Source organism: Suncus etruscus, chromosome 10 (genome assembly GCF_024139225.1).
Source record: "Suncus etruscus isolate mSunEtr1 chromosome 10, mSunEtr1.pri.cur, whole genome shotgun sequence".
Lineage (NCBI taxonomy): Eukaryota > Metazoa > Chordata > Mammalia > Eulipotyphla > Soricidae > Suncus > Suncus etruscus.
The window spans coordinates 13,058,682-13,075,980 of NC_064857.1; the positions used below are offsets into that span (position 1 = coordinate 13,058,682).

The 17,299-nt window shown below is 34.6% G+C and overlaps 1 protein-coding gene across 7 annotated transcripts in view; it reads right to left on the minus strand.

Moving 5' to 3' along the window:
• RALYL (RALY RNA binding protein like) overlaps positions 1 to 17,299 on the minus strand; it is a 712,684-nt gene that overhangs the window by 78,987 nt on the left and 616,398 nt on the right. For all 7 annotated transcript variants that reach the window (XM_049782024.1, XM_049782022.1, XM_049782028.1 and 4 more), the window contains one exon: positions 11,499 to 11,659. In XM_049782024.1, the coding sequence (XP_049637981.1) occupies positions 11,499 to 11,659 (161 nt within the window). The remainder of the gene's footprint in view (positions 1 to 11,498; positions 11,660 to 17,299) is intronic.

Below are 17,299 nucleotides of genomic sequence, written 5' to 3' on the forward strand. Positions count from 1 at the left end.
TTTAGGATAAATCTCATTAGCATGTAAATGAAGAGTAAGAAACTAGGTGTCAGTTTATGTCATACAGATAATTTTTATTTTATCTATATTTGCAAATGATTACAATAATAGTATTATTTAAAAAGAAATCATCATAAATGTGGAGATATATTATAAATTATTTTAGACCAGCTCTTTTTATAGAGACCATTGATTTCATGTTAAATGTTATTACATTCTGATAAAGTGAACAAAATAATGTTTGTGTCTTTAGCTGATCCATGAGATAAAATCTAAAAAGGAAATTAAGTACTTTGGATATGCCTATCTCAAAAAATGTGTGCATCTCTGATTTTCATGGGGTGAAATATTTCAATTTATTTTGATTGCCTGTAGGTCAAATGTATCTTTGATAAATTATAAATATCCAGCTGACTAGATCAATCTTTCTTTTTTGAGGGTAATGTTGCCTGCAAGGCACATTTTGCAGTATCCAGGGATTTTTGATTACTATGGCTTGGAGATATTTTGGTTACTGTGGTATAGTGGACTTTTGTACTGCTATTTTAAAGAATAGTCTACCATAGTACATTGAAGAATTATCTGATAAAGTTGATTAATAGGATAATAACTAATGCATTATCATTTATATGATAGTAAGCTTTGCCCTATCAATACAAAGCTTCTTGTAAAATATTCATAAAATTTGAAAATGTATTTAGAAACAAGAGCAATAGAACAGCCCATAGGGCGCTTGCCTTGCATAGTGGCTGACTCTGATCTCATCTCTGTCATTCCACAACTTCCTCTGATTCCCACCAAGTGTGATCCCTGACTATAGAGTCGGGAGTAAGCCATGAGTATCTCCAGTGTGACCCCCAAATCAAAATTAAATAAAGATTTAATTAATTTTGGCAATAAAAATCACATTGGTTTATTCTGTTCTATTTCTCTACTTTTGTATAAATAAAAATATAATATGGTGAAGTATTAATTAATTAATTAAATTGGTATAGAAATCAATTTATTAGGCATATATATACACACATGCTATATAAAAAGGAACTTAGAAATGTCAAAATTTATATTATATTTATGTATATATGCAGTTGACTTTGGGCTACACCTGGCAGTGCTCAGGGTTAACTGGCTCTATGCTCAGAGATTACTCCGAACAATGTTCCAGGGACCATATGCTGTTCCAGGAAATAAATCCAAGTTTGGCACACTCAAAACAAGAACTTTATACCTTGTACTATCTCGCAGGTCACATAAAAACATTTTTGTAAGTTTTTAATTAAGGTAGAAAAATTGGAAATGAGAATACTTGGTCAGATATATTATGAGAAGCACACTGAAGAGTTTGCTTTATTTAGCGAGTTGTAGTATATTTGAGTTTTGAATAAGAAATTAGTCAATCATTTGTTTTTAGAATAAACCTACCATTGATATGGAATTAATTGGGGAGACCAGAGTTAGAAGAAGAGAAAGAGAAACAAAAACAATAAACAAATTAGTCAAAGGAAGTAAACAAATAAGTAATACAACTATCGAGCAAACATACTCTGCTTATTTAGCGCCTACCTAGGAAAAGGATAAAAGAGTAAGAAACACAGGTAAGAAATTGTAGTTTACTGACCTAATTTAATGCTCCCATGCATTTACAGTTGCGCAGTAAAAACCAGATTATTTATGGAACTCTAAATGTTGAGTCAAAAGGAAAATAAAAATTCTAAGGAGAAACTGAAAAAACCATGTCAAAAGTTCATAAGCTCTATTGGGTAATCATTTTAATTTAAATTGGATTTTGCAAATGAGCATAGTGAGAGGTCCAGAATAGATGCTCATGAGTGTATTTCTTTATGATAAATATATAATTGCTTTTGTTAACTTACTACACATCTAAATTTAGGTTGTGATTTTATTGGGACCTATTTGTTATACAAAGTGCTACTTTGTATAAGTTTAAAATAGTTTTGCTTTAGATAATAGCATTATTATTACTATTATTCTTTGTTATCTATTAAGATTTTTTGACAAAGCCAGAAACTTCCTTGGTGGAGTCAACATGTTCAGAGTAACTTTGATTTGTAATCTCTGCTTCACTTTGAGTTGAACTTAAAACTCTGTTCATCAAAAGTGTCATTTGTGAGACTGGATTTCATCAGCATTCCTGCCGGTGATCCTGCCTGCTTCAGAGGTGGGTCGGGACATACACACACTGATTCCTGCTGGATTCTGTCAGGAGTCAGAAGGGTTCAGAAGCCATCTTGGGTCATGCTGTTTTCAGCTGCCTGAGACTGAATTTCATCAGCGTTCCTGTGGGTGATCTTGCCTGCTTCAGAGGTGGGTTGGGACGTACACACACTGATTCCTGCTGGTTTCTGCTGGGTGTCAGAAGGGCACAGAAACCATCTTAGGGCATGGTGTTTCCAGCTGCCTGAGACTGGATTTGATCAGGGCTCATGTCTGCAATCCTCCCTGCTACAGAGAGGTTTTGGCTGGCTCCGCCCTCCTGCTGTGCCTTGGATGACCATCAGGACTTGAAAGGAACTCTTTGCTTTGCTTGTCTGTCTTTCCTGAATACATGAAGCTTTCCTCAGAGGCCTAGGAAGTGCACCCCCAAAAAAAAACTGTCATCTATGACAATCATCTCTTTCAATATTAATGAACTAAATTCACCAATTAAAAGACACAAAATGGGTCAAAAAGTTGAATCCAACCTTCTGTTGCCTACAAGAAACACACCTGAATAATCAGAACAAACAAACTCAAAATCAAAGACTGGAGGAAAATCATCCAAGCAAACAACACACTTAAAAAAGCTGTGGTGGCTTTTTTCAGATATTAATATCTGATGACACCAACTTTATACTCAGAAAAGTGGTAAGGGACAAAGATGGACACTTTGTACTAATCAAGGGATATGTGAAACAGGAAGAACTCAGACTATTAAACATATATGCACCCAATGAGAAGCCAGCAAATTATCTAATACAATTATTGACAAATCTCAAAAAAGACATCAATAATAACACAATAATTGTGGGAGACCTCAACATGGCCCTGTCAACACTTGATAGGTCAATCAGACTAAAACCCAACAAAAACATACTAGCCCTGAAAAAAGTAATGGAAGAAAAAGGACTAGTGGACATATATAAGATATTCCATCCCAAAAAACCTGCATACACATTCTTCTCAATGTACATGGGTCATTCTCCAGGATAGACCACATGCTGACACATAAAACATACCTTCATAAAATCAAGAGGATAGAAATATTGCAGACTACCTTTGCTGACCACAAAACTCTGAAATTATATGTGAACTACAAAGGGACACAGAAGAAAAACTTTAACAATTGGAAACTAAACAGCCTGCTACTGAACAACTAGTGGGTCCAAAATGATATCAAAGAGGAAATCAAAACGTTCCTGGAAACAAATGATAATGAAGACACAAACTTCCAGAATCTTGGTACACAGCAAAAGCGGTCCTGAGAGGAAAATTTATAGCTTTGCAAGCACACATCAGGAAGGAAGAAGGGGCATACCTGAATAACTTAATGATGAGCTCACAAAATTAGAAAATGACCAACAAACGGAACCAAAAATAGGGAGAAAGAAGGAAATAACAAAGATTTAAAGCAGAAATCAATGAAGTGGAAAACCAAAAAACAATCTGAAAGATCAATGAAAGCAGAAGTTGGTTCTTTGAAAAAATAAACAAAATTGATAGACCATTGGCAAAATTGACAAAGAAAGAGAGAAACCTGATAACCCATATTAGAAATGAAAAGGGGGAGATCATGACAGATATTGCAAAGATCCAAAGGGTAATTAGAGACTACTTTGAAAAAACTTTATGCTACTAAACATGATAACCTAGAAGAAATGGATAAATTCCTGGACACTTATAACCTTCCATGGTTAAGTAAGGAGGATGTAGCATATCTAAACACCCCCATCCCTATGGAGGAAATTGAAACTGTAATCAAACAGCTGCCTAAAAAGAAAATCTCAGGCCCAGATGGATTTACTAATAATTTCTTTCAAACCTTTCAAGAGGAGCTACTACCAATCCTAGCCAGGCTCTTCTATGAAATTGAAAAAAACGGGAACACTCCCAAATAGCTTTTATGAAGCCAACATCTCCATGATACGAAAACCAGACAGATGTGCTGCCAAAAAAGAAAATTACAGCTCAATATCCCTGATGAATGCAGATCCTGGCAAATAGGATCCAATGCATAATCAGAAGATCATACACTATGACCAAGTAGGTTTCATCCCAGGAATGCAAGGATGGTTTAACATCCGTATATCTATCAACATAATACAAAACATCAACAAGAAGAAAAATAAAAATTACATGATCATATCAATAGATGCAGAGAAAGCATTTGAAAAGGTCCAACACCCAATCTTGATCAAAACTCTCAGCAAGATGGGAATGAAAGGAACTTTTCTCAATCTAGTTGAAGCTATCTACCATAAGCCAATGGCAAATATTATCCTCAATGGAGAAAAACTAAAAGCCTTTTCTCTAAATTCTGGTACAAGACAAGGCTGTCCGCTCTTGCCACTCCTCTTCAACATAGTACTGGAAGTACTTGCTATAGTGATCAGGCAAGAAAAAGATATCAAGGGCATCCAGATAGGAAAGGAAGAAGTCAAGCTCTCACTGTTTGCAGATGACATGATACTCTACTTAGAAAACCCTAACATCTCTACCAAAAAGCTTCTAGAAACAATAGACTCATACAGCAAGAAGGCAGGCTACAAAATTAACACACAGAAATCAATGGCCTCTTTATACACCAAAATGATAGGGAAGAGATGGATGTTAAGAAGGCAATCCCATTCACATTAGTGCCACACAAACTCAAATATCTTGGGGTCAACTTGACCAAAGACGTGAAGGACCTATACAAAGAAAACTATAAAGCCCTGCTCCAAGAAATAAGAGAGGACACACGAAAATGGAAACACATACCCTGCTCATGGATTCGTAGGATTAACATCATTAAAATGGCAATACTCCCCAAAGCTTTATACAGATTTAATGCGATTCCTCTAAAGATACCCATGACATTCTTCAAAGAATTGGATAAAACACTTATGAAGTTCATCTGGAACAATAAATACCCTCGAATAGCTAAAGCACTCCTAGGGAAAAGGAGTATAGGAGGCATTACTTTCCCCAACTTTAAACTGTTCTACAAAGCAATAGTTATCAAAACAGCATAGTATTGGAATAAAGATATACCCTCAGATCAGTGTAATAGGCTTAAGTTCTCAGAGAACATTCCCCAGACATACAAACACCTAATTTTTTACAAAAAAGCAAGAAATCCTAAGTGGAGCAGGGAAAACCTCTTCAACAAGTGGTGCTGGCAGAACTGGTTAGCCACTTGCAAAATAGCGAACATAAACCCCCAGTTAACACCATGTACAAAGGTAAAATCCAAAAGGATTAAAGACCTTGATATCAGACCTAATACCATAAGGTATATAGAACAACATGTCGGTAAAACACTCCATGACATTGAGAGTAAAGGCATCTTCAAGGAGAAAACTGTACTTTCCAAACAAGTGGAAGCAGAGATCAACAGATGGGTATACATTAAGCTGAGAAGCTCTGCACCTCACAATAGTGCCCAGGATACAAGAGCCACCCACTAAGTGGGAGAAACTATTCACCCAACACCCTTCAGATAAGGGGCTAATATTCAAAATATACAGGGCACTGACAGAACTTAACAAGAAAAAAACATCTAATCCCATCAAAAAATGGGGAGAAGAAATGAACAGACACTTTGATAAAAAAGAAATACATATGGCCAAAAGGCACATGAAAAAAATGCTACTCATCACTAATCATCAGGGAGATGCAAATCAAAGGAATGATGAGATACCATCTCACACCACAGAGATTGCCACATGTCAGAAAGAATGAGAACAATCAGTGCTGGTGGCGATGTGGAGAGAAAGGAACTCATCCACTGCTGGTGGGAATGCCGTCTAGTCCAACCTCTATGGAAAGCAATATGGAGATTCCTCCAAAAACTTGAAATTGAGCTCCCATTTGAGCCAGCTATTTCATTCCTAGGGATATACCCTAGGAACACAAGAATACAATACAAAAACCCCTTCCTCACACCTGTGCTTATTGCAGCACTATTCTCAATAGCCAGGCTCTGGAAACAACCAATATGCCCTTCAACAGATGAATGGCTAAAGAAATTGTGGTTCGGGGCCGGGTAGGTGGCGCTGGAGGTAAGGTGTCTGCCTTGCAAGCGCTAGCCAAGGAAGGACCGCGGTTCGATCCCCCGGCGTCCCATATGGTCCCCCCAAGCCAGGGGCGATTTCTGAGCACATAGCCAGGAGTAACCCCTGAGCGTCAAACGGGTGTGGCCCAAAAAACCCAAAAAAAAAAAAAAGAAATTGTGGTTCATATGCACAATGGAATATTATGCAGCTGTCAGGAGAGATGAAGTCATGAAATTTTCCTATACATGGATATACATGGAGTCTATTATGCTGAGTGAAATAAGTCAGAGGGAGAGAGAGACAGAGAGAGAGAGAGAGATACAGAATAGTCTCACTCATCTATGGGTTTTAAGAAAAATAAAAAGGGGCCGGGCGGTAGCGCTGGAGGTAAGGTGCCTACCTTGCCTGCGCTAGCCTAAGACGGACCGCGGTTCGATCCCCAGGTGTCCCATATGGTCCCCCAAGAAGCCAGGAGCAACTTCTGAGCGCATAGCCAGGAGTAACCCCTGAGCGGCACAGGGTGTGGCCCAAAAACCAAAAAAAAAAAAAAAAAAGAAAAATAAAGAAAAATAAAAGTCATTTTTGCAACAATCCTTAGACAATGAAAGGAAGGCTGGAATTTCCAGCTCATTTCATGAAGCTGACCACAAAGAGTGGTGAGTGCAGTTATAGAAATAACTACACTGAGAACTACCATAACCATGTGAATCAATGAGGGAACTGGAAAGCCTGTCTAGAGTACAGGTGGGGGTGGGGTGGGATGGAGGGAGATTTGGCACATTGATGATGAGAATGTTGCACTGGTGAAGGAGGGTGTTCTTTACATGACTAAAACCTAATCACAATCATATTTGTAATCAAGATGCTTAAATAAAGACATTATAAATAAAAACAGATTTTTCATAATATAAAACATTTTTAAAGATTTACATTAATTATGGACCAGGGTATAAGCCTGACTGTCTGCAGGACATGCTATGAATATGAGAGCCCTGGATTTGCATCCCTCTAAAATTGATGCCCTGAACACTGCCAGAGAACCCAAAATGAAAAGAAAGAAAGAAAGAAAGAACTTTAAATAAAATGAATTGTTTTATTTTATTTTTACAACACCACTGTGGAGTAGTAAACTAAGATTAGCAAATCCATTCAATGTATGAGAAAGCATTATATAAAGCTGTGTCTTTCATCCAAATAAAGCCATTATTGATTCCTATTACAATAATTACATAGTCAATATTCTCTTATTAAAACTATCATTGCTAAATCATTATTGCTTTAACCAAAATAATAATAGTAGTAATAAGTGAAAATCAACGAATGAACTTTGACTATGTGCCCAGTCCATCCTAAGTACTTATAAGTTTATCCACAGTTATTGGATAAATATTATTACTATTAATATCTCTTCAGATATGAATGAGAAAAAGCAGTTGTTCTAAAACTTATTGCAGTATATTGTGAGAAAAGATTCCCCACCAAGGCAATTTGATGGAAAGTCCTGGCTCTTTTCCATTCATATACTTTAACTTAAAAAGAAGAAATCTGGGGCCAAAGAGATAGCATGGAGGTAAGGCGTTTGCCTTTCATGCAGAAGGTCATTGGTTTGAATCCTTGAATCCATATGGTCCCCTGAGCCTTCCAGGAGTGATTTCTGAGCCTGGAGCCAGGAATAACCTTTGAGCTGCCGGGTGTGACCCAAAACCAAAAAAAAAAAAAAAAAAAAAAAAAAAAAGTAGAAATCTGACTGTCTATCCAAATTCACCAATCCCTTTCAATTAAATTTAATTTAATTCCCTTTGTTAATTTATTTCTTTAGAAATTTAGCAAATTAGCTTTATTATATTATATATATACATATATATGTATGTATGTATGTGTATACATTGTCAAGATATTAAGGGAAGTTAATAATGCCCTGCTAGATATTAACACTTCTCTGATTGATGCCTTCTTATTTTTTTGTTTGTTTTTGCTTTGGGGCCACACCCAGAGATGCTTAGAGATTACTCCTGGCTCTACTCTCAGAAATTGCTCCTGCTTCAGGGGACCATATGGGATGCAGGGGATAGAACCTTGTCCATCTTGGTTCAGCCGCTTGCAAGGCAAACACCCTATCACTGTGCTACCACTCGGGCCTATGATTGATGCTTTTTTTAAAAAAATTTTTTATTTTTTTTTTATTTTTTTATTTTTTTGGTTTTTGGTTTTTGGGCCACACCCGGTAATGCTCAGGAGTTACTCCTGGCTATGTGCTCAGAAGTTGCTCCTGGCTTGGGGGACCATATGGGACACCGGGGGATCGAACCACGGTCCGTCCAAGGCTAGCGCAGGCAAGGCAGGCACCTTACCTTTAGCGCCACCGCCCGGCCCCAAATTTTTTTATTTTTATCAAAGTGAATTACAAAGCTTTCACAGTAATATTTAAGGTACAGGGTGACAGTGAATCAGGGCCATTCCCACCACCAGTGTTGTCCTGCCTCTATCACTGTTCCCAGCATGCATCCCATATCCCCCTCCTTTACCCTTGGACTGCTAGTTAATACATCCCCTTTGTGTATATCTTGTTGTAGATGGGGCTCTTGATTCTGTTGTCATTGACTTTGGGTTTGGTATTTAGGTCTGATCATTTTTTATTTCCACTCAATGTTCTTGCAATGGTTTACTCCTGATACCATCCACTCCCCCCCTTCAATTTATGAGGCAGAACAAGATGATTCAAGTTTTCTGGTTAAATTTAAATCACAGGCTTAAGGTAGCTGGGTTGGGGTAGTGAAGAAACAACAGAACAACACTTCCACTTAACTGTTGGAGCTTCTTCCTCAACACCTTTTTATTAAATTTGATTAAATTGTCTTTAATAACCTAGGTGGTGCATTAGCACATTAATATAAACCTGCATCTAGTTCTGCCATTGTAAGTACACTAACTGTATCCCAGAGGCATTAAAACTCACTAGGATTTTTCTGTGTAGACATTAAAATTTAAATTAATTATTTAAATAAATATATTTTGGCATATTTTCTATGAATAAACAGCAGCTCTGATTTTGTTATGTAGTACAAAGCAAATTGATTATAGTTTTAGACCTCCATTGATTTCAAAAGGGTCAGAAATTTCTACTGGTAATTCTTTTTATTTGAGGGAATAGGTCTGGGGATAGACCATCTCTAGGGTTTACTCCTGGCTGTGTGAATATTCAGATCTTAGTTTAGGCAGTGCTTAGGGGACCATATACATTGCCAGCGATTAAATTGGGGTGGCCATTGTAAGGCAAGTGACTTAGCCTCTATTATCTATTTAGTCTGTTAATAATTTTTTGTTTTGGGGCCACACCCCAAATTATTAGTAGATACCAAACTATTTATACAAGTTTTACCACATTATAAATATTTATATTCGTATATATTTGTACATATATATAGCAATGTATATGTGAATCAAAACATAGCCTGTAATATGTTTTTAGCCAGAATGACAAATCATGATTCTAGTCATGTTTACCAATGAATAAACTCCGAAAGATTTGTATTTCATTAAAAATGATTTTAGTTAAACTTTTAAATATACAGAACTATATGAAACATGAAAAAAATTATTTCTAAACAGATAATTTTATATAATTTACATAACTTGAATATTACTTATCAACAATACATTTTAAAGATTTTACTTGACGATACAAAATATTCTTATTCTACAAATACACATTTCCTTCTATTCTTTACTTTTCTAGTCAAAGAACAATATGGAATATACACTTATAAGTGACTGCTACCAAAAAATAAAAATAAAATAAATTTAAAATAAGCTTATTTTAAAACTTCTTTGATTAACCTTAAGAAGTTGCACATTGTATGACTGAAATTCAATTATAAATAACTTGGTAACTGAATTTTAAAATGATCCAATTAAAAATTATAAAAATATGTCTAGATGTAGAATTAGTCTTCCTTTAATACTATCGTACCTGTCAAAAAAGAAGAAGACTAAATTATTTATTACATGATTGGACTGAGTAGATTCTTATATATTTTCAATGACAAATTGCAAAGCAAGTTTGCAATTTTCACCAAGTAGTTGACTTTGAAAATTTGCCTTTTCATAAACATTTTTCATTATTCATATATTACACTGGGGAAAAAAGTCATATTTTTTACTACTTGGAGATTTCTGAGGGTTAAAACCACATGCTAAAATGTAAAATAAAATAAATTATGAGTCTCATAGAAACAAGAAGAACAGACATAAGCTCATGTGAAAGCCTAGATTATATTTGCATATAGGGAATGGGAAAGATGTGAATGTATAGGTGTTTGGAAAAGAGCTTGCCTCTACTAGACGTTAGGGAATAGTGTTTCTGATAATTAGGTTGGTGGAGAGAGGGAAGGGAAACCAAGTAAGTGTTTTGTGTTTTGAAGAGAAAGACTATAGCTTGCATCATGTAATAATTCTTGGAGACTCGATGTCTGCGTTCATTAACTTACTGCATTACCTAAAGAAAAAACATTATTGGGTGACCACTTTATTTCTTTTTACACATGAGAACAGAGAAAAGAAAGAAAGAAAATAGTTTGGGGTAGGAACTTAATATAGCTACCACGTAATAATAAAAGAAATCCAATTATTGTTTTTTCGGGAAGGGCACACCCTGCGACACTCAAGGGTTACTCCTGGCTTTGCACTCAGAAATCATTGTTGGCAGGCTCAGGGGACCATATGAGATGCTAGGGATCAAACCTGGGTTCATCCAGTCAGCCACATGCAAAACAAATGCCCTACAGCTGTTCTCTCTCTCTCTCTGGCCCCTTTATTCTTGATTTCTTATTGCCCAGGGTTAGGGAGAGGAAGAATGCGCAGATGTTGGAAACTACAACAAGAAAGGGTGTGATCTTTTCTTTCCCTATATTTTCTTAGACATTTTCTAAATCAAACACTGCACAATAATTATTATTATTATTATTATTATTATTATTGTTTTTGCATTTATTTATTTTGAGGTTTTTCAAGCTATATTCAGGGAACTCAAATGCAGTGTCGAGGGGACTCTCCAATGCTCTGGGTCCTCCAGTACTACAATCTTTCCTGCAGTATGTAGCTATGGGGTGGGGCATTTGGTGCTGAGGCTGGAAGTAGGGCTCCAGGTCCTTTTTGGATGACTTTAATAATATAGGCACTCATACGTAAAATCCCCACCTCCCACCCCATCTTTAAAGACAAAATGGAATCCAGCGAGTTACTTACATTTAGAGGCTGATGAAGATCCACTTACAGCAGACCTCGAACCCCCCTTCATGGAGAAGACACCTTTGCCTCTGCGGGTCGTGGCCACAGCCACTCTGGGACGCTTCAGGGGGATCACTGCCCTGGGAGGTGGAGGCACACGCCCATGGTAGTCAAATAACCTTCACAAAACACAGAGGTGCCCGAGAGTTAGTGGCTTCTCCTGTGTTCCATTGGATGTGTGAAATGAGGACAATGATTTGAAAGTAATGCCAATAAATGTTGTAGCCTTGATGTTTCCACACAGCCCTTCATTAGATTTCTTGTATTCTCTGTCTGTCTGTCTGTCTGTCTGTCTGTCTGTCTGTCTGTCTGTCTGTCTGTCTTGGTTCTGTTTGGGGGCCATACCTTGCAAAACACTCAGGCTCTTCTGATTCTGAGCTTCAGTGACACTTTTGATGTTGGGAACTGGGAATTTGGTTGGCCACATATAAGGCATATGATTTACCTTACCTTCAATTTATCTTCAGTCAAATTCATTCTTTGAATAAATAGGATACTAGTCTGTAGTATTGTGTACTTTCTGGCTTTTAGCTTTTGACTTTCCAATGTAAACTTTGTGCTTTTTTTATTTTATTTTATTTTTTTTTTGCTTCTAAGAAGTGCTTAAGGGGACTAAAAGCTGGCAACTCAATGTGGGGCCTGAGAATGTGGTACTCTTCAAGTCCTCTGGGCCAGGGATTACAGTTCAACTTGCTTAGGGGCCTGCAGGACTGAACAATACTTGCAGAACCAAGTATTTTCAGAGACCAAATTGAGACTGGGAGCATTGTAAGGGTTCATCTGGACCCTTTCTCCAGCAGGGTGAAATCATTTTTAAGGTATTTATTTCAATGATTTCTTTAAGTATGTTGAAATTGTGTCTCCCTTTGTTCTAAAATTAAGTTCTTTGTTTTAATTAAATTATCTTTCTTAAGAACAGAAAATTTCCTCATACATATCAATATTTATAAGTTTACATATTTGAAGATAGGAAAAGATGATCCCAAATCAGGAAGAAAATGGTTCATTATTTTTAAATCAAAAAATATTTCAGAAGTAAAATAGTAGTAGGACTAGCATAAGTAAAAAAAGCTGTATGATAAATCAATTTGGTTCTGAGGCTCTTTCTAAGGACTTTTAAATTAATGAACACAGCTTTTGACCTCATTTAAAAGTAGACTGAGTTTGAACAATTTGTTATAGCACTATCACATGTTTTTTTTTCTTTTTACTAAATTACTGGTGAGATATATTTTTCATGATATCTTTTACTACTTTGAACATTTTTAGATGCGAAAGTTTAAACTAGAGATAATTGTGTAGAAAGTTCTAGAAAATTTATGAAAAAAGTTGAATAATAAAAACTCAGCATCTTTCACTAAAAATGGAAACATTTATATTCATCTCAAATGTATTCTTCTCAAACAATTTTCTTAACATTTTCGTTAACACTTTTATTAAACAATGAAGGAATGAAAACACAAGAAAAAATATAATCATTTATTCATTTTATAAATATTTAATTCCCACAGTCAAAGTTCATATTACTTACTCTGTATACATACAGAAAACAAATTTTGCATTACGTCTAATATATGTAGCATAAAAGGTCAAGAATTAAAGAAACTATATTTATTCCTTTATTTTAAAAATTATTTTCCAGTAATCTGATATTTTATTATGTCAACTATCAACCACAAGAAAAACAGCATTAGTTAGAATGATGTGATATATTTTACCATTTTATTGTTAGATTTAGACTACAAGTGCTTAAAAACAATCAATATAAACAATCTAGCATAAAAGTTCCAAGTAAGAAAACTAGAACAGGAAAAAAATGAAAACTTTAATAGTTTATTTTATGAAATCGCATCTTACACATACAGATCAAAATGTCATTATCTCATTTTGAAAAAATTATACCTGGAACATAATAAAAATTGTGAGAGATTAGTTTCTAAATACTGATTTAGAAACATTGAGATCCATGACATTATATGGGGGAAGGTATTATATGAGCTGCAGAACTCATTAGTAGTAAGACTATCTCTTATTTAAAGAGGTAAATGTTCAAAAATACTTTGGAAACATGCCAAGGAAAAACTAAAATGTTTGGGAAAGTAAATAAATGAAATGAGACAGAATTCAAGATAGGAGCCAACTATGGTAAATAAGAAAAGTTCATTGGGCTAAGTAACTGCTAGCTGGGAAATAGGTCGTGGATGTCAACATTCTGCAGTTTCCTTCAAATAGCAGGAGATGAGGCTGAAAACGATTATGAATATCCATCCCACTAGGTGCCCGAAAATCAAAAGGGTCAATGAAACTTCCCACTCATTTCAGTCATAAAACATAGTTCACATTACTTATTTATAAGTTGAACTCCCAGAGCTCCTATAGTTACTGAACCAGAACATGAAGAAACTTTTCATGAGCAAAGGCTATAAAGGTGTAGCATTTGACTGAATCTCTTTCAAAGTAGAAATTAAGAGGCAAACCGATGGAGAAACATTTCCCTAGTGCCGTGTGAAAGCATTTAGCATGTTGCTTCAATACACACATTTAAATTTGGTTAAGAACTATTTCTAAAGCCCAAGTAAATATTAAATACTAAAGAAAGCATAACACATTGCAAGTGCAGTTAAGCACTCATTGCTACTTTATTTACAATGGAATCCAATTTTCTTTTTTAAAGAAAATACTACTTATCAATATTTCTATTGATCTCCTCAGCACAAGGTGACAAAACGCCTCATGCAGACTGTTTACCTTTGTTCTCTATAAAGTATTTGTTTGTTTTAATTAAACCATCATTTTTAGGAACAGAAAATTTCTTTTCATATATCAATATTTGTAAGTTTACATATCTGAAGAGAGGAAAAGACATTCCGAATCAGAAAGACAAAGTAGAGATGTATTTGTTTATTGCATGTATGATATATTCTTAATTTATATGACACCTTTTTGTTAACGTATTCAGTGGCTGTTGTGTCCTTTGAATAGAAGAAAGTTTTGCCAGTTTCTTCCCTAAAGGGAAGATATATAGAATAAGAACTTTCTTTCCTTTACTCTTTTTTTCTCTCTTCCCAAATTAATGCCAAGTGTCGGCAAAACAAAACAAAACAAATCATCTGTTTTCCTAAATTAGAATAAATAAATATTGTAGTATTATATTTATTGCTCAAAGAAGCAATGATCTATTATGAAGTCAAAGAAATAATTTTCTTCCCAGGATCTGCTTTAAAATAAGAACTCAAAATTCCTTTACTGCAGAGTAAATAAATACTTGTTCTTACAATTAGTTTGTTTTGGGGACACACCCAGGCTTAATCCTGGTTTTGTGTTCAGAGATCCTAGAGGTGCTCAAAAGACTATATGTGATGCCAGGAATTGAACCTGAGTCAGTCACATCCACAAACATCACCTTAACCTATCCCCAATATCACTGGCTCCATAAATACCAAATTTTAATAAAATTAAAGGAAAACTAAGTAATTCACTTAGTAAGTAAAAGATTGAGTAATCACTATTTCTACTTTTCAAGTGTCAATTATTTGCTTTGAGCTTTGTTTTAATGATCATGTGAGTTATGACATTTTATTACTACAAATTGGTCAATTTTAGTGTCTGTTTTCTTGTCAAAAATAAACATAATAATAACCATAACCATAATAATAAACATGATAGCTCTACAAAGAATATTCAGATTTGTTTTAGAAATAGTTGTCTTTGGACAAAGACACTGAATGACCTTGATATAGAATGCGAATATAATTATGCTTGCTTTTATTTTAAGCAAGCTATTAAGTTTTGACAATCAGAAAATTGCATTTAAAATATATGAAAGGAAACACCACTTTAAAGCTTACACCATTAAAATAATCAGTCTTCTTATCATTTTTCTATGAACACCAACCTTTTTAACATAATTAACAGCAATGCACATATAGTTATAAATTCTGACTATGATATTTTTGCTTTATATTAAATACAGTTTCCCTCTTCTAACTGCTCTACTATCTCTCAACTTCTCCCACGCTTGCTAAATATTTGATCTAGTCTATCTAATGTTTTGATTTCTAAGGAGCATTTTCCCAAATATGCATACCACATTTTAATAAATCATGACTTGGTTATTAGGCTTTTAATTTTTTCTTTTTTCTCTTTGTTTTAGAGTCTTACTTTTGACCTTTAATAAATACTTAGGTACAAGAATTAATGTGATTTTAAAATTTCACTAAAATGTTGAAAATGTTTTGTTGACAATGTATTTTTTTCTGGACAGTAAATTTTCAGTTTAGATAAATAGAATTTTAAGAATTGGGTGTATCCTCATATTTTTCTTGCAATACTGGATTTATATTTACACACAGCAGTGCTCAGGGGATATTTCTGGGTTTGTACTCATAAGTAACTCCTAAACAGGAAACATACATGGTGCTGGAACTATGTTGGCACAGCAAGGCAAGCAGTTTTTTATCCTTGTACTGTATCTGCAGTCCCCTTCTTTAATGTAGTTGCCTTAATACAATTAATATGTTTCTATCAGTTTATTATTCCTATATTTTATTTATAGCTTTGGCCAATGAAAATCACAATGTGAGGCCAGAGAGAAAGTATATCAAGTAAAGTTGGTGGTCAACTTGGAACTGAGCCTAAGAACTTCATATGAGCCTCAAATGAGTCTCACCAGGAGTGACCTCTGACCACAGAGCCAGGAGTAAGTCTGGGTATTACTGGGTAGATCCAAAACAGCTAAAAATAAAAATCTAAAACATATATCGATATGCATTTGAATAGCCATTATGAAGTTTTTAAACAGTAAAGTTATTCTATTTAATTCTAATAATTATTCCACATGGCTATTGATTTTCACATAAAGAGAAACTGGCTATATAAAGGACCAATCAAAATATGTAGTTAGTGGACCTGAGTGATAGCACAGTGGTAGGTAGCGAATCCAAGATGGACCTGGACTCAAACCCCTGGCATCTCATATGGTCCCCTGAGCCAGGAGTGATTTCTGATAGCATAGCCTGGAGTAACCCTGAGTGTCATAGGGTGTGGCCTAAAACTAAATATATAATATAATATCATTGATATATGATATAATTAATGTAAAATAACTATATAACATAACATAATATATGTTACATAATATAATATTACATATCATGTCTTCTAACTCTAAATTATACCCCTTTTAAACTGTGACTTGTTATTTTCAAATGTCTTAAGTAGAAGACAGTTCTATCAGATGGTAATTTAAAGTTTCATAATGAAACTGGCATTGATTTTTCCTAATGTTTTCCCAATATTTATAAATATTACCGTGCTCTATAATTAACAACAATCTAAAACAATAGAAGTTTTTTCATTAATTACAGCACTAATAACTTCCGTGTTAATTTATACATCAAAATGGTTTGAGAATGGAACAGCACCTACCTTGAGTAATTTTATATACATATAAAGTAAAGTATAACCCCTAAACATAAAACATATAAAGTAAAGCATTCTAGCATTATTTTTCACTATTAAGCAAAGGTTGTTTATTTATAGATTATAAACTGATTGGTATTCTCTGATACCACTAAGCAAAGTTTTCATTAAAACTACAAATACACCAGACATTGAAAACATTCCCTGGAAGGATTCAATATAATTTTTGGAAGACATATTCTTTTATTTTACTCAGTAGAGTCTAAATATTTGTTTAATTTTAATGATATGTAATAGCCTTCATTTAGATTTATAGGTGACCTTTTAGAATAAAATGT